This window comes from Cuculus canorus, chromosome 1 (assembly GCF_017976375.1).
Source record: "Cuculus canorus isolate bCucCan1 chromosome 1, bCucCan1.pri, whole genome shotgun sequence".
Classification (NCBI taxonomy): Eukaryota; Metazoa; Chordata; class Aves; order Cuculiformes; family Cuculidae; genus Cuculus; species Cuculus canorus.
Window position 1 is genome coordinate 146947575 of NC_071401.1, and position 18581 is coordinate 146966155.

At 39.5% G+C, this 18581-nt stretch overlaps 1 protein-coding gene across 2 annotated transcripts in view; it reads left to right on the plus strand.

The window, feature by feature from the left end:
- Window positions 1–18581, plus strand: part of APPL2 (adaptor protein, phosphotyrosine interacting with PH domain and leucine zipper 2) — a 37580-nt gene that overhangs the window by 17194 nt on the left and 1805 nt on the right. For both annotated transcript variants that reach the window (XM_009561987.2, XM_054058715.1), the window contains 16 exons: window positions 991–1078; window positions 3188–3229; window positions 3333–3391; window positions 4335–4481; window positions 6712–6794; window positions 10986–11144; window positions 12174–12362; window positions 12682–12724; window positions 12802–12858; window positions 12973–13061; window positions 14947–15099; window positions 15222–15274; window positions 16526–16700; window positions 17417–17453; window positions 17587–17727; window positions 18431–18478. In XM_009561987.2, coding sequence (XP_009560282.1) covers window positions 991–1078; window positions 3188–3229; window positions 3333–3391; window positions 4335–4481; window positions 6712–6794; window positions 10986–11144; window positions 12174–12362; window positions 12682–12724; window positions 12802–12858; window positions 12973–13061; window positions 14947–15099; window positions 15222–15274; window positions 16526–16700; window positions 17417–17453; window positions 17587–17727; window positions 18431–18478 — 1563 coding nt within the window. The remainder of the gene's footprint in view (window positions 1–990; window positions 1079–3187; window positions 3230–3332; window positions 3392–4334; window positions 4482–6711; window positions 6795–10985; window positions 11145–12173; window positions 12363–12681; window positions 12725–12801; window positions 12859–12972; window positions 13062–14946; window positions 15100–15221; window positions 15275–16525; window positions 16701–17416; window positions 17454–17586; window positions 17728–18430; window positions 18479–18581) is intronic.

An 18581-nucleotide genomic window follows, 5' to 3' on the forward strand; every position in this document is an offset into this window, starting at 1 on the left:
AAAACAAGAACTTTCTCCTTCCCAGGTGCAAGAGAACCATCCCATTCGGGAGCAGAAAGCTGGGAGCCTCTCAGTTCTTTTGGTCACATTTTCCACTCAAAAGAACTTACTCTGTTTCTCAGCCTCCTATTCTATGTGTTAGCTCCCCCCTTGCCTGTTTCCCAGTTGTCTGTTCTGCAGACATTTGACCGTCCTAGTTTAGTTTTGTATTGTCTAGAGGGAAATACTAGCTTCTTCCTCACCTGCATCACTCCACCTAGAGACCTCCAAGATTCTGTGAGCAAGTGGGCAGGATGTTGTGTCAGTGTGTGGCCCGCTCCTAGTTTGCAGTATCGGGCAGTGTGACTGATAAGTTGTCCTCCCTGAACCCATCTTATATTCTTAGCATGTCACTGTTGACATGAGAGCCTTGACTTAATCCTAAACAGTGTCACACAGCTGCTTTAAAATATGTCTCGATGTGCTGAATTTTAGAGAAAAACTTAGAAAAACAGGAATGGGAAATGTCTCTAAAGGTGAAATGCTTGAATGGGACCTTTCCTTGTGTTTGCCCCCTGTTGTGATTCTGTCCTGGGTAACCCTCATGGATGGAAATTGATTCTAGTCATGGCAGTAGGACTGTGATCCTGTGGTGTAGAGACTAAGAAAAACTGGTTAACAAGGGCTCATTACAGGTTAAATCCCTTTGGGTTAAGCGTTAGCATTAATACTCAAGTGAACTGCCAAATACTGTTTGTGGGAACCAAAAAGTTCTTGGATCCTTGATAAGCACCAGGCAGAAATTAAGGATTTAGAGGAAAATCCCCATCTGACTTGCCTGTCTTGGTAAATGTATTTTAAGCACTGAAGTTCATTGAAGTACATAATATCCTTATTTTTTGTATACTAGGCACAAATCGCAGGTGTGCTTCTTCAACAGCCATAGAGTGCTGCTGTTTTCATTCTTTACTTCCACTGTGGTTTAGGGCATTCCTCTGTTCTCTGTTTCAGCTCAATATCCTTCATTCCGAACTAGCAAAACAGCTTGCAGATACAATGATTCTACCAATAATACAATTTCGGGAAAAAGATCTCACAGGTAAATTTTACTTTAAGTTTTAGTTTTCCTTGTGTATTCCTTCTTGCTTATTTCTTGAAAAACTGAGACATAATGTCATATAATTGCTCATTGATGATTCACAGAAGAGTTTTTTTTATGTTCTTTTTTTTTTCCTGCTACAGAATTTCATGAACAGGTGCATGCTTTTACTTAGACTTAAATAGTACAAGTTCACCACATAACATTTTATGCACCATATGGTGCAAGTTTGAAAATACACAGCTGTGTTCTTTGTTGGGTCACTCTGCTTTTACAGTGTCATTTTACTCAAGTTATTAATGCTATAATGGCCTAAGGAAAAAAAAATTAGCAGTGAATCTGGCTTGCAAACAGTATTTATCCCATTTCAAAAGTTTGAGATTGTTTGAAAAACACAAGCACAAATGCCTTTTGAACCTCAGATTATAGTATGTTCCCTTACTTTTAACGAATCAGTTCTCTTTAAATCCTTGTCATCCAAGGTAGTTACAGGTAACCTGATTGCACAAACTTGGAAATGCATTACTTAAACAGCAGAGCAATAACGCAACCATTTGGTGGGATTTCAAAAGAAGGAAGTTCATATTCAAGGTCAGGGACACTCTAAGCTACTCATGCAACAGGAGCATGAGTTTTTATTGCACTGTTTTCTTTTTTCTTTTAAAAGCCTGCTTCTTAACTCAGTAAGATCAGTCCTGTTCATGTTTATGTATGTCTTAAAGACGTCATTTTGATGGGAGACAAAACAACTACAGCAAAATAGTGACTCGTTAGGTTTCCTTATATGATAACATCTCGTTTGAAATTGTGAAGACGTAAATGAATGTCTTGTTTGTAATATGTTAAATATAAAACAGTATTTGGATGGTAAGATCTTGGTTCTATAAACAGTTTCTCACCTCTTTAATGTGGCTTCACTGATCCAGTGATTCTACTCCCATTTTTATGGATTCTGCCTCCCCAGTTCATGAAAGAAGACATAAAAAGAAAATTCAAGTGAAGCCTGCAACCAAAGCCTCAGCTGCTTCATGACAAAAAACGAAAGTTTCTTCAGCTTCCTTGGATGTAAAAATCTTCTTTGTTGTATCCATTCACCTGTCACAACCACCATTTTTCTTTGACACAATCTGTAGAACAGCATTTTGAGTAGACACCTGGCCATGTTGAAATTTCATCACGGGTTTAAACAAGGCAGATAAAATGCGTTCTTTTGCCTTTTGGTCTTGTTATGCGTATGTATTGAATTCTGTAGAAACCTCTACGTATAAGTTAGTCACATCTGGATAGAATTTCTGTCTTTCTGCATTAGTTGCAAGGAAGTGTTCTGGGGAGGAAAAACATGGCATAAAGCTGATTAAGGTGTAGGATGTTACAAATAATCAGATACCACGATGACATTGTGCAATTTCCCCTTATTCTTTTCACAGTTGCATAATGTTTGTTCTTGTGAATGTGCTTTCTCTGTAGCTTTTTGAGGAGGGTTTTGCTAGTTGCAGCATGCGTTGGTGTGGACACTGAGAGTAGCTTGTGTCCAATACTTGTCAAAGTTGAGTTGCTTGCTTACTTTTTGTTCCTTCTGCCTGCATCAGAAACCTATGGGCAGTGTTTGTAATGTAAGCGTTGTAGCCGTCAGTCAGTGTTGGATACCCGTTTCTTTTCACAGAGAAACTTAGCAAAGTGTTCCATGTTGATGAAGATTCATGTACAGGAAAGGTTTGTCGTTCATGTGTCTCTAAGAGTTAGATTTCTTGGTATCACACAAGTGTTGTCAGGAAGTTGTTCAGAGCTGCTGATCTTGTATGATAGTGATAGGCCTTTTGTCATAATAAGCACACTGAAATGGTGCTTCTTTGGGTGAATTACGCTGGCAGATGAGGATTCTTTTTCATAGTGATAACTTGTTCAATCATGTAAACTCACTTGACTCTTAATTTGCTGTCTGCCTATTCATTTCTCTGGCAGCTGATCTGCTTTATCATTTTCAAGACAGGCACAACTTTATGCATCTCTGCTTTGAAAGGACTGGAGTGACTTGAGCATTAAACATGCTCAGTTGAAAAAAGAGTTTACAGCTGTTTTTACTTTGAATATTTGATTTCTCTTTTCCAGAAGTAAGCACGTTGAAGGATCTTTTTGGCCTTGCTAGCAATGGTACGTTTCCCTGGTTTTTTTGTTTCTAATGGTGTGCACCTGTTTAGTCACAGAAGACAGTTTTAATCATATTTCTAAAAAAAATAATATTCCTTGTCTGCAGAACATGACGTGTCCATGGCAAAGTATAGCAGGTTACCGAAAAGGAAAGAAAATGAAAAGGTAACGAACGTGAAAGGGAGAAGGAAAAGTTTTCATCAGCTGTTATGTCTGCATTGTTGTTCACTTACAAACTTTGGAGAGTACATCAGTTAAACTCACAGTAGCTCAAGAGTACTTGTGATTTCGTTTCCAAGCAGGCACAAAGCTTTTAAACATCACTTCAGCAGAGTTATATCTGTTTTCTCCAAGTTAGGCAAGTGATCAAGTATTGTGCTGAAATAGAACCCTTCAGATCCAGGGGATCTCTTTGGACAGAGGCGATCCAAATGGCTATAAATAGATTTGTATAGGCCTACTGTTGTACAGCTGATGTGATGATGCTGTATCACTGGGTACAATTCATTGTGAGCTGTCGTGAAGCCTTGTGTCTGCTGTTCATAAAGCATTCCATTTTTTGCCTCTATCTTCCTGCTATATTTCTCTGTATGGATTGTTATCCCACTTGCAGTACACGTAACTCTGTTGGTAGCATTGTTTGACGTTCCTTCTTTACCCGCTGGACCACTATTCCAAAATGTATCCCTGTATGCCAAAATGTGTGTGATTGGCCTCATCCTAAGAGTGCATCAGTTCTACAGGACAGTCCTTTAAAGGAAATGCATTACAGAACAGAATGTGATATAACCTAATATGAATTTTTCACCTCTGAATTCTGCATTTGCGGGCTTGTGTCATGATCTCAGCTGCAAATAAATTTCTTGCACTGAAATCAGATCCAGAATTTTAGTTGTGGTAGTTTATAGTCACATGGGCTGTCCCAGATGCTTATGTCTTTGCCAGAGGAGAGCTTGAAGTGCTTGCTTTGGGTTTTGGATTTGCTTTCTTAGTTTCTCATACTAACGTGGAGAAGTTCTGTAACAAGAGTTGTTTTAAAAATAACTTGAAAATAATCAGTAAATATGCACAGTAACATTTTGCCAACCTTTTTTTTTTTTTGGTTCAGCTTAAGGCAGAAGTGGCAAAAGAAGTGGCAAATGCAAGAAGAAAGCAGCACCTTTCGTCTTTGCAATATTACTGTGCCCTGAATGCTCTGCAGTACAGGAAGAGAGTGGCAATGGTGGAACCTATGCTAGGATATACACGAGGACAGGTAGGGACATGAAAGTGTCTGTATCACTTAGATGTGCACCTGGGAAAAGTAAGACTTTCTAGCTCTGGATCTTTTTTTTTTTTTTTTTTGAGAACTGACAAATTATGATGTGGAGGGCAACTTGTATTCAGCGTGCTCAGGTTCTAACAACTGATATCGTTTGTGGCAGATAGACGAATGTTTAGTTATTCGGGAAAGACACCAATGAAAAAATAAATTCAATACAGTTACACGCAAAATCAGCCTGGGATTAACTTTTTCACAGCTAAGCTACCAGTGCAGCAGCGTTTACTCGCCCTGTTTACTCTGTCTGCACAAACTCTCCTGTGTAGCAGTTCCCTTCCTGGCACATAATGTTCAGCATACTGATGAGGAGTGTACACGATAGGGAGCAAAGCATGTGCTGGAGAACTGGAAGAACAGAACAGAAGATTAGACTGAGCATAAGGCTGGTGAATCCTCTTTCTAATCTTTATTCTGCCTGCAATTTGATAGAGCATTTCTCAAGTCTATAAAATGTGGTAGTAATACTGATAATCTGACTCTTCAGGATGTCAGGAGGATCAGCAAACCAGTATTTTCACAGCACTTGATTCTCATTACCACCCGTTTTCAGGGTCTGTTGTGCTTTGACATTGATGAAAGAAGGCATTGAGAAAATGAGAATTGGGCTTTGAAAACAGAAACAATGCATACAGTGCTGTGTTTGAGATCACAGTGCAGATCATCATCTCCATTGTCCTGTCTTCTGCAGATCATGTGCCCTGTACAAAATAGGTAATAAATGAGAATTCGGTCATATTCCCCACCACAGAGTTCACGCTGCTTCTCTGCTGTAATTACACTAAGTGAAAGAAATGCATTGGTTTACTTTACTGGAAGCCAAACAAAACTTTCCTTCCTGATTTTTTGTCTGGCAAAACTGCTGTTTCTCAGTGCTTTATATAGGAGAGTCTTAAGTGGTCATGGGAATGACTGAGTAGCCAGAAACCAGCTGATATTGATGCTTGAATACTGTGAACTGCCTTCCAGCCCAAGTATATGTTTATTAATTACTCAAAACATGTCTCATATTTCACATTTCCAATGAATAAGCAGGCCACAAGGAATTTTTTGGAAGAAGCAGTGGCTAATACAGGGTTTATTTGACTGAAAACTGAGGCAAACATCTAAGCTAGTGTGGCAGTTTATCATCAGTGGAGTTTAGAGCTCTTCCCTCCTGAAGTAGGCTTCTGAAATAGAATAGGTGAATCATTCTTTAAGAAAGCATGCTTTCTCTCCATCGTCTGTGAAGGGATTCTGTGGTCAATAACATGGTTGCAGGAATGGTAAGAGGAATCCCATGTCCCATGGTTAGGGAAAAGGAGTGGAATCATAATTAAAATTAGATTAAATGACTAATACATTGCTTAATAGCCATGAATTTGCTTTTACATCTTTTTCTGGAGTAGTTCACTTTTATTTTTTATTAAGAAGCTAATTAATTACACACACGTGCTAGCTGTGCCCCATGTTTCACACAGTTGCTGATAGGTCCTAAGGATGATTGTGTGCCTCGCAGCAGGTAACCCAGGGTCAAATCTACACTGAGTACTTTGTTGCTGTTGCGTGCCTGCTGAGCCATTCCAATTAAGTGAATTCATCTTCTATCACAAAATACGCACTCTGACCTTAGCAGCTTTTTTTAGCTCCTTCAGTAGAACAAAATCTGTGGTAATCTGTAGTTGATATAACTGATTGCCCTGGAGGCTTCTGCTAGCACAGCTAAGCTTTGCACTTCCCTGACTGACTTTGCTATCGGAGTTTAAAAATTTCCAGGTTGCAGTTGGTAATCAAAGTCAGACTAGTAAATCCAATGGATGATTTGTGTCCTGTTTCTTTTGAAACGGTGGCATTGCATGCAACACCACTAGACCCAATCCTGCGCAGTACTAGTGTGGGAGAAGACTACCTGCTCCCTTACTTCAGTCATTTAGCAAGTTCATTGGAATCATACCTGTCAGCACCCAGTAGCTTATGTGTGTGTAAAAGGGTGTGTGAAAGGCTGGAAAGTTGCAAAAGGGAGAAATAAAAAGAAAGGCAACACAGCTGTTTTGACCATGTGTTTGTGTGCCAGCCAAAAGAATCAGTCATAATGGGATCACTGTTACCACAGCCCCCACAATCTGTTATTTGTCTGCCAAAGCCAAGACAACTTCCAGTTTCCTACTTTTTTTAATTTATTTTTCAGATCAACTTTTTTAAGAAAGGAGCAGAGATGTTTTCCAAAAGAATGGACAGCTTTTTGTCATCTGTTTCAGACATGGTTCAAAGGTAACGCAATACTTAAACACTGTAACCTTGAGCACATGACAGAGAGTGCCTCTATCTTTCTCATTAGAGTTCTTCTATACTTGTGTTGCATTGTTAGGTATATTTTGTTAAAGCAGCAGGTGGAAAGGAGGAATATCTGTACATGTAAAGGAAAATGCTGTCAGTGCACTGCAAATTGCCAGGAACTATGTACTCTAAAGTGTTCACGTGCTTTTTTACATCCCTGTGTCTCTTGATGGACACAAGGCATTGGATCTAGGCTTGAAATGGATTAGGAGAATTAATATAATAGAGCTAAAGTGCATTCTGAATTAGAGGTATTTATACTTGCTGGGTCTTCTGTAATAATACTGTAACAATAACCCATTAACCTCCCAAATAAGGATTTAGGGCCTATAGTGTTTGCTGTTGTAGTTACATACGGCAAACAAATCTCCTCACCCTAGAGAACATATTCATTGCATCCAGTATAGGCTTTATCAGTCCACTGAGTTCAGCCTGCTTTGTCTGAGTCCTTATTTCAGTAAACTGCCTCACTTTTGCATTCCTAATTTAGTGATAATTTCTTCTTTCTCCTCTGTGCCCCCCTCCTTCTGGTGAAGATTGACATTTTCTTTGCAATTAAGGTCCCTGTAAATGTAAACTTTACATTTAAAATGTACTCATATTGGAGAGAACATTAATCATTTATTTTAAATCAGCTGGAACACTAAACTGACTCCTTCATTTTATTGCTTTATGCCTTCTGAACTGAACTGTATCCAAATCATTACTTATTCTGACTCTGGTGGCTTTTTAAATAATGCATGCTTGTTAATTTGAGAACAGTGTGATAAGTAATCTCCCTGTATAGTAGGTTCTTTGACTAAATGATTCTTTACTTCCTGTACCTCTGTACTAATTTATGTATCTTTTCACACTGGCTTCTGAAATAAATCCCTCCACACTCTACATAGCATTTGTACAGACTGGAAGATAGATTTTGAACTCCCTTGTAATGCCCTTTATTTATTAAGGCTAGAGCACCTTGCTTGTGTATTATAGGTACAGTGAGGATCCTGCCATTGGATCCGTACCATAGAATAAGCCTTTGTTTTCCAGAGTCTGATGGATTCTGGATAGTACACAGTAGTAAATGGAAGCAAAACCAGACTGCTCAGTTGGTTTGCCAAGTCTGGGGTTTGGATTTTAAGTCTGTCACACAGCAAAATTTCAAAGTACAACTCAACTGTAACTAGTGCAGGAGTGTGACATCTTTGGAAAAAAACAAAGGAGAGGCTTGCAGAATTCTGAATGACACTGTGTAGCTTGGCAATTACTGACACAAGACATGGTTTTATGACTTAAGATTACAAAGCCACTGAAAACTCTGCTGCCCACTCCTTTCCTTCTTTAGTGCTGGGGATCACAAGCCCATAGTGAGTCAGACCTGCTTGCTGATCAAGCTAAAAGCTTTTTATTTGTCAGATTTATTTTCTTGTAACAACAAGCTGATGAGACCCATTGTGCAGTTACAGAATTTCAGCAGTGATGTAATCTTGCATCTGTTTAAGCTGATTGTGAAACTGAGTCTTCATATGTAACTGTATTTTTGTTTATACAGTGAGTATTACTAGCAATGTAAAAATAGGCCTTAAAATGCTCTCAGTAACCAGTTGGTTTCATTGCCACAAATGCATTTAACTTCAGAATTGCCAGCTTTTCTCTTCTTTCTCCCTTGGAGATAAGAGAAACATGCCTTAGGAAGAGAAATCCAGTCTTTGGAACCATGAAAATGCCATGGCAGTTTTGTCAGAAGCAATTTGTGGTGCAACGAAAATGACTGATCAAAAGATTCATTGAAGTAGCACTTATGGAAAAACCGACAGCGCTGCTCCATTTTATTTCAGAATGGAATTTAAATAATTCTTATTCTGACATTTAATGATAACGTTGGAAGGCGCTAGCTTGCAAAATATGGTCTAATTTAGTTCAGAACTGATGGTATTACTCAGCCTCTTGTATGACTTGGTTAGGTGGTAAGAAGTACACAGCTGGTCTGATTTTGGAGTTGAAGTGCAAGCTTAAGAAGTCACAGCTTTCTAAAAAGGTGGAAAAGCTGGAAATGAGCTAACATGAAACAGACTAACACCATGATGGAAGAGTAACTCTTCATCTGGCCAGTCAGATTCTGTTCACTGTTGATGTAAATGCAGCACTGTGTCTCTAGATTACTTCAACAGTTACAGGATATCACCAAGTTCTACAAAAGACTGGGGAGAACAGGAGAAGAACAATAAGTGCTTGCTTTGTACGTTTTCACAGGCTTTTTGACGCTGTCAGAATTTTTTTAATTATTGTATTAATTATGTCACATTTTCAAAATTACAGGCCTTTAGATGCTTTCTGGTTATGCCCATTGCATTAATGTGTATTGGTCAGAAGAGTCTGCAAGTGAAACACAGACTTACTGAGGTTGATGGATATGGAACTGTTGGAATGGGTCCAGAGGGCTGGAGCACCTCCCATATGAGGACAGGCTGAGAGATTTGGGGCTGTTAAGCCTGCAGAAGACAAGGCTCCAAGGAGACCTTATAGAGACCTTCCAGTGCCTGAAGGGGCTGCAGGAAAGCTGGGGAGGGACTTTTTACAAGGACATGTAGTGACAGGATGAGGGGGAATGGCTTTAAATTGGAAGGGGGAGGATTTAGATGAGTCATTAGGAAGGAATTCTTCATGATGAGGGTGGTGAGGCACTGGAACAGGTTGTCCAGGGAAGTCATAGATGCCCCCTCTCTGCAAGTGTTCAGGGCCAGGTTGGGTGGGGCCTTGAGCAGCCTGACCTAGTGGGACATGTCCCTGTCCATGGCAGGGGGGCTGGACCTGAATGATCTTTAAAGTCCCTGCCAACCCAAACCATTCTGTGATTCTGTGATGGAAACAACGCAGGTTTATTGATGTGATGGGACTCTCACGTGGTCTGTGGAAACCGCTGAAAATTAAGTGGCTCCCAATGACTGGCAGTGGAGCTGAAAAATAAAATAACTAAGATATTCACTGGCATATGATGATGATCTGACCTCTCTGTTTGCTTGTTCCAGTAAAATGGCTGCTCCATTTCGCCCATTATTTCAAATGTGTCTTACAGGAAGATTAGGAATACGATAATTCATACGCAATGAATTATCACTTACTCACCGAGTTAAATTTTGCACTCAGATACTCTGCTGCTACCACTTTCAGCAAATGGGTTTTTTTGCAGATATGTTCAAAAAGAGCTTAATTTTGCCAGCCTGCACCAAGGATGCTTTCTGAATCACTCTGAAGTGGGAGACAGTATTATAAACAAAAAATAAGGCTAAAATGAGACTTGAGCTATAGATTTTGTTATTATATTGTTCTGAATTAATGGAAAACTTACTATTGAAAATCTGTGACCAGTTAATAGGTGGTCTCGTGATAGGAATGCCAGTGTATGACACAGTTGCAGGGATTAGACAAAGCCAAGAGACACTGTAGTAAAGTCTGTTTTGAACTGTGCCACTATACTACAGCAACATCTATGTGTTCAGCAGTGTAAGTTCATACAAGCATTGCTTTTAGAAGCTGTCTCTCTCAAAAAATAAACTTCACTCTTCACTCTCAAGCATTTTTTTGTATGCTCATTTCAGTCGTCCATAACAATCTCATAATTCTGATCATTATCTCTGTACTGTTTGGAGAATGAAGGTAACCACATTTAGTAGATTGCAGAAAATAAAGCACAGCTATTGTATGAGACATATTGTGAGTAACATCTTCAGGCTGGGCTTTCAAAATAAAGAGTAACTGGAAATCCTGGCTATGCCCTTGCTGCCAGTGTGCTAGAGACACCTGTATTTTCCTTAACCATTGTTAATACCTTTGGAGCCTATGCATCTCATCTCTTTAGGCTCAGATGACATTTTCTGAGAGTAGTTCCCCGTTGTGTGTCTCTTCCTTCCATTCTTTCCTAACTGCACTATTTTATCTAGTCCATAAAGAAAGCCTTGGGCATGTACATTATATTTCCCATAAAGTCTGTTCTGAAAATAAATTTTATCTTTGCACTACTCTCCAATATGATCTCAGGTAGTATTTTTGTTCATTTTGGTTTATAGGTGTTAGCTATATCCTGGTGTAAAGTGACTAATGATGGCTTTGCGTTTCTTGTTGTGTTGGTTTCTTTTCCAGTATCCAAGGAGAGCTGGATGCTGAAGCTGAAAAAATGAGGATATCCCAGCAGGATTTAATTGCAGTTAATGAATCTGTTTACACCCCAGATTCTGATGTAACTTCACCTGTTATCAATAGAAATCTCATCCAGAAGGCTGGCTACCTTAATCTTAGAAAGTAAGATGACTGTTGCTGCCTGCTGGTTTGATTCGTTGTTGAGGTTTCTGAATTATTGTGATAGCTGTACTCTTCAGCTCCTAAGTATCTTTGCCATCTTTGGAAATGTGTTTTAGAAGCATAAATCAAATAAGAGGCATTTGAGACTGTTTTCCTGAAAACAAAAGATTACTTCTGGTTGAATTCACCTACGGGGATGACTTTCCTCATTCAAGTGGCTAAAAATTGATGAGGCTGTGTTCAGACTGTTCCCAGTTCTTAGGGCTGATGAAAGCATAGCATTTATAAAAGAAACAGCTATATTTTGTAGTTAATACCTGTTTTCATAAATGGCCTCCTTTACATGAACAAAAGCTTTATGGATAATGCAAGTTCGTAACTTTGAACATAAACTGTACAAAGAGTTACCTCTGCAGATTTTTCAAATGAAATCTTCCATCAGCTTCTGCAGGAGCTGTGTATATTGGTGGCATATAGCAACCCCATGCATGAGATTGAGCAAATATCATTTTATTTCTGTTTGACTAGTAATATTATTTTTTTTGTGTGTGAGTGCATATGCATTAATTACAATATTAATACTACAATATTAATAGGATGACAATATTAATAGGATTCCATAGCTAGGGAGAAGATGGACTCTACCTGCAGATGATACTTTTTAAAACGATGATTCTTTGTGCTAAAATGGCTTATGAGGCTTTTCAGCTTGAAAATACTTTCTTTTTTAATCCAACTTAATAGTATTTCATGTCAGTTACTTAATTATTTTATTTAACTAGGAGATACTGCAGAAAATGCTTTCAGCTCGGGATGTTTGGAATTAGTTTAATTCTTCAGTTTCCATTAAGCCTTACTCTCTGCTAGGAGCAGGTGCTGCTTTTACCTCTTAACAGAGACTTATCATAAAACAAATTCCAGGGTTGAACATATAGTTCAGATTAGCAATGGGATATGTTTGAAGTTTCACATATGTTTGGAGTAATTTCTAAATAGTCATAAGTCTTTATCACTGCATCTTCTCTTTAGTAAAACAGGTCTGGTGACTACAACTTGGGAAAGACTGTATTTCTTCACTCAAGGTGGCAACTTGATGTGTCAGCCAAGAGGAGCAGTAGCTGGAGGATTGATCCAGGACCTGGACAACTGTTCTGTTATGGCTGTAGACTGTGAAGACAGAAGATACTGCTTTCAGATCACTACTCCTACAGGCAAAACGTATGAGACAGGTTTTATTTGAGGACAGGCAGTCACGCCTACCCTTTCAGATGCTGTTTCATGCAAAACATGCTTGCTGTAATAGTAAGCCTTTCTGGGTTTCCAGACGGCTGATTCCAAATGAAAAGCATATTCCTTCCCATCCTCCACAACTGCCTGAACAGCAGCACATGCCCTGTTTTTTAGCTGCAGTTTATTCCTGATATTTGTTACTTTGATGGTTAACAGATACAAAGACTGGTAACATTCTTACCAGACATGAAGTCAAACAGTCCTGGGGTCTACTGTTAGCACTAATATGTTTATGTTTATATTTTAGGGGTATAACCCTTCAAGCAGAAAGCAAGAAAGAATATGAAGAGGTAAAAATATTTTCTTTTTGTTGTTATTCTTGCATACAAGTGAGCTCGAAGAGTTTAATTTCATTTTTCCCTTCCAGTGGATATGTGCCATCAACAACATCTCCAGACAGATATATCTCACTGACAATCCAGAGGTAGGAGCTTGTTTCCACCTTTCAGTCTGTTCCTTCCAGCTTCCTTTCCCATTGTTCTTTACACAGCAATATAAAGTTTGTGTGTAAAGGAGCTGTTCTGTCTTGTTTCCCTAGGCAGCTGCAATCAAGTTAAATCAGACAGCCCTACAAGCAGTGACTCCCATTACCAGCTTTGGAAAAAAACATGAAGTTCGCCACCCAAGGTAATGTTCTCACTTGCACGGACTAGAGATTCAGTGCTCAGTTGTGCTCTTTTTACAGGGCAACAGTCCTAGGCCCTGGCTGTACAAGCCTGCGTGTTCCAGCAAATTCCCTGTACTTCTGATGTTCCCCAGTGAAAGCCATAAGAGATGCAATGTGTTGAGGGTAATGCTTTATTGCTCCACATCACAACTTTGAAGCTCCTTGCAGTTGCCACTGGGATTTTAATGTTTCTTCAGAAATAAGCACAATGATTTGTTTGTAAGTGCTTTGCTGTAAGGGAATGACTTGTAACATGGATAATATTGCAGAGTCCAAGGTTAAGTATATTCTTGCATATTACCTCAAGCAGTTCCTGTCAGTCTGTCACAGGAATGTACCTTACACAGCTGTCAGAATAATTAGTATTGTTCTTTTGTGCTCATTCAGGTCAATCAGCAAAGATGGCCTGCTTCAAAAGTTGTTAATAATGCTCTAGGGTATGCTTATACTCAAGCATATATTTCCTGTATTGTTTCTTTGTGTCCACATGATCCTAGCATCTTGCTTAGTGGGAATTCTGCGGATTTAAGTATCAGAGATGGCTTTCAAGCCCAGTGCTGAACTGAAATCCTGCTTTCAGAAGCAATATGATAAATAAAATAGGGCAAGTTTGTGTCACGCTGACTTCAACATGAAGAGACTTCTCTGCAAGTTTTATCAGAAAAATCTAAATTCTTACTCGGATGCTTCCTTCTAGAAATTCAGAACTTTTCCAGATCTCCCTTCTAGAAATTCAGAACTTTTCCAGATCTCCTATCTCTCAGGGCAGTGCCTTTATTATGATTTATGATTCCCCTTATGATCACTTACTGATTCCAAAGATTTCTTATAGCCATGGGGAATGCCAGTCAATTTTCTTTATCATTTTATTCACAGTACAGCTGTTTCACTTTTGACTACAGGTTTATAAATAGAAGAGTATTGCCTTCCATTTCACTGGCATAAGGAAATAGCTATTTCATTGACAGCTAATTTCCCAAGTCACTTTTACATCTATATGCAACCAGAAAACTTTCTAGAAAGAGAAGATGCTGAGAGTACACCCAGTGTAACATGTGTAGTTGTGACTTCTGTAGCTGTGGAAAACTTAGCATTTTGTTCTCTTTGAGAAAAGGCGCAGGAAGAAATTTGACCCGGTGTGTAATACTACTTCTTAACTATCACATTGTAACAAGCTTTTGGCCCAGTAAGATCCTAAGAAGATGTCAGGGTTGTCATTGACACCCGTAGACATGAGTCCAGGTCTCTGCTGTTGGAATCCATAACACAGCTGGAAATGGGGACACTAGAGGGCAGGGAGGCAAACAACAACCCAGTGCAGAAAGTCATTCCACACTCAAAGTTCATACAGTGGTTTGGGTTGGAAGGGCCCTTGGAAGATCATCCAAATCCAACCCCACTGCCATGGGCAGGGACACCTCCCGCTGGATCAGGTTGCTCAAAGCCTCATCCAGCCTGGCTTTGAACACCTCCAGGGATGTGGCATCTACGACTTTTCTGGGCAGCCTGTGCCAATGCCTCACCACTCTCACAGTAAAACGTTTCTTCCTAATGTCCAATCTAAATCTCCCCTCCTTCAGCTTAAAACTCTCCAGTTTTTAATACACCAGTAGGTTCATCTGCGTTCAGGCTTAATACACCTGCACTTACTTTTTTCCTGAATAATTTTAGGTACAAAAAGATAAACTGGAGATTTTTATTAGAGTCCTCAGTAACAGGTAAATAGGCTCTTATTTATATTTATGTATAGTGGTTCAGTCCTGCTTTGGACTTCTAAATAATCTTGTCTCTCTGCCAGAGCAAAGATAGGGTGTAATTGATTTTTGTTTTCCATTTTCACTTTAGCCAGAATGTAAAGAATACAGAAAATGATAAAATAATTCCCAGCGAATCAGCTGGCATTCAAGACTCCACGCAACTCATTGCTCCTGGAACACCAATTCAATTTGATATCGTACTGCCTGCCACAGAATTCCTGGACCAGAACAGAGGTGGCAGGTATGGCTGAGACAGTGATTGATCACTTTAACAGAATGATTTCAGGGGAGAAAATTAGGGATTCCAGAATGTGTGTGTGGTGACCAGAATCTGTAATTAGAGTTTTTATTCTTACTTCATAGGCGTGCAAATCCATTTGGGGAATCTGAAGACAGCAGCAAAGATGAGGAGCAAGGTCAGTACTTCATTTTTCCAGATAAAATTAGTCATGATTTTAGACCTTAGCTGTCAGCTATGCAGTGTCTCTTAACAAAAGTACCTGACACCGTGGAGCAGTGGTAAAGATCCACAGTACAGTTGAAAGCGGGTGCCTTTCAAAAGACAGTCTTTTAAACATTGCTTCCTGTGAAAACAAACACCTTTTTTTGTTGGCATTCCAAGCTGCATTCCAGATGAGGTTTATTTCAAATATTTAAAGGCAAAAAGATTTGGTTTGCTTGTTTTTTTTTGTCTTTTGTTCTTTTTTTTTCTTTTTATGATTCTGCTCATTTTTGAGGCTGCCTAATATGTGTTCTGTTAAATCCACAATCTAAATCTCACAGAGGCCCAGGCTCTGAGTTTATTCCCACTGCTCCCTTTCCCTCTTCCCAGTGATGTGCCAGTAAAAGTCAGCAGTTCAGACCTTCCCTTACCAGCACACAGGGCTCAGACCCTGGCTATTCTCCTCTTCCTCTGTGCCAGTTAAAACTGCTGTCTGGAACCAGCAGCCCCTGTCAAAAAAACTACTCACAGAACCAAAGCAGAACTTACTGATCTGAACGTGCTCGCTTGCCTGTGCTGTCCTGTTGCAAGGTGGGATGGTTGCAAGCTGGGCTTAAGGGACTCGGGCTGCACAGGCAGATCTGCATGAGCTTGGCTTGAGCTGATGCTGAACAGTCTTTATGGTGTCTTGTGCGACATAGACACAGCTGTTATGGCCTTTGAGTGGTTGCCTTGAGCAGCACTCATCCTGCTTTACCTTGCTCACCACCAACGATAAAGGGAGCCTGATCAAATGGTGGCTTTGTCCCATAATACCTAATTAATTGTAAATAGCAGTCCTGCGGCGGTAGTCAATGAGCAAGGAAGGATTTAATGAAAACCTCGTTGGAACCAGCTGCATGGAAGGTCAGGAGGACACAAGAAAGCAAGGAATGCATGATGTTAAAAGATAAAAGTTCGTTTGATGGAAGCTAAGGCTTCTGCACCATCAAAAATTTATCAGAGTTTATGTTCACAGTTTATGTGTGGCTGACAACTCCATGTCCTTGTAAACAGTCCTTCCCCAGCTTTCCTGTAGCTCCTTTCAGCTACTGGAAGGTCACTATAAGATCTCCTTGGAGCCTTCTCCAGGCTGAAGAACCCAAACTCTCTCAGCCTGATAAGTTCAGCTACTGGAAAACTGAAGTAGCCCAGTGAAGTAAATCACACCTTTTTTATCTTCCAGATTCACTCTTGCAGCAGATGTTTGTAGTTCGGTTTTTAGGATCTATGGCTGTTCAGTCAGATGAAACAAGTGAGGTCATTTATGAAGCTATGAGACAAGTGTTAGCTGCTCGTGCCATTCACAACATATTCCGTATGACTGAATCCCATCTCATGGTCACCAGCAAGAACTTGAGGTACTGTAAAATCCTCAGCTTATCAACATTCTGTTCTCTTCGTGCAACTCGTGATTAATAAGTATTTTTGGATTTGTTTTTTCAAGAAAGACACCCTTTGAGGGAGAAAGATCCCACAATTCACTTCTCTCTGTAAAAATGTCTCTTTTTTTACTCTATAGTAAACTCTATATATATTTTTACTCTATAGTACTCTACATCATCCTCCTGACTAAGCTGTAAGAACATCCTAGCAAAATTCAGAGGATGCAGTGGGGCCCTGCAAAGATACAGAAAAAGATGCAAAAAAACCACCTTGGACAATTCTCTTTCTTTATATGTGGTCACAGCAAGAGAGCTATCGCTGTCCCTATTGTCACTGTAGAATATGTCGATACAAGACATTCACTTTGGCTGGAGTGTGTTTATGTTCCTATGCATATCAGAGTGTTATATACACTGTGTATATATTATTTGCACTCAGGACACTTAGCAGATTAGCCATTCAGAAAGATACAATGACCTATATATGTCATTGGTGGCTGAGAGTCAGGGTCTAGAGCTGAACCTATCATCAAATGACTTAAAATCGCATATAAACCATTTGATTCTCTGTATCATTTGATATCTCTGTATGTGTTTTCCTTATCTGCCTCACTACAATAAAGCACACTGAAATTACCAAGAATCACTCAGAAATAATTTACTCTCTTTTTTCCCTCTACCCAAAATTGCAGGTTAATAGATCCTCAAACCCAGGTTACACGAACAAGTGTAAGTAATTTTTGGTTTGAATCTGGTTTTCTACCAGATTGAATGCTCGGTTACATCAGCTTGAGCTCTTGACCAAGCTAACCATATGCTGGCAAAGAAAAAAGAAAAGAAATTCTTTATTATACTTTTCCAGTTTGAACTCGCCACCGTGACACAGTTTGCTGCTCATCAGGATAACAGACGACTGATTGGCTTTGTGGTCCATCTCAGTGAGACTCTGGGAGAAGAATCCATGAGCGCCTATGTTTTTGAGAGCAACACAGAAGGGGAAAAGGTTTGCACAACATTCAGTAAAGTACTTTGTTTAGAAAACAGGTCTTAGGCCTTTTGGCTTATACATATGGGGAGCAGTACTATGGAAGCAAGAGCAGCTCGATTCCCTGACCGGAAAATGTGCCTTAACAAGTAAGTCTTTGATGGCTTATGTATAAAAAGGACCGAATTTATAGGTAACGCAGCAGAACATACAACAAGGAGGAAAGGATGTGATTGCCAATAGCAACAGTAAGAGATAGGGGAAGGCATCTGTGTCTAGCGATGGCACTGACAATAATGAATGTCAGCTCTGCTGAGACATAGTCAAAGACAAGACAGCCATTAGCGCTGCTGGCTGCTTGCTGGATATGATAATTACAGACTAATAGAAATAAGGAATGTGCTGGAGAATTTTTGTCTTAAAAGAACAGTATCTCTCTGACATGCACGGGGAAAGATCCCCCAGGTTTGGAAGTAAGGGTTAGTGAATAAAATTGGGTTGAGTACAAAGATTTACCTGCTAAAGTGAGCTTTGAAGCAGAACCTAAGATAGCTTTATTTTTTTATGTAGTTAGCGTAGTGAATTGGTCTTCCACTCTGCTTTTAGACCTGCATTTAAGACTAAATTTGCCTGGACAACTCCGTGTTTTAGTCTCCATTAAGCAACAAAACCAAACCAGAACTGAATTTTACATACTTGTTTTTGGTTTGACTTTTTTTAGATTTGCTATGCCATTAGCTTGGGAAAAGAAATCATTGAGGCACAGAAGGTAAGTCTGTTTCATTCTCCAGGTCTGTGTTGCAATGCATAATATTCTGCTTTTTGCTGCACTGTCCAGGTACTTCTGGTGTGCTTAAGAAAAAAGAGCTGTC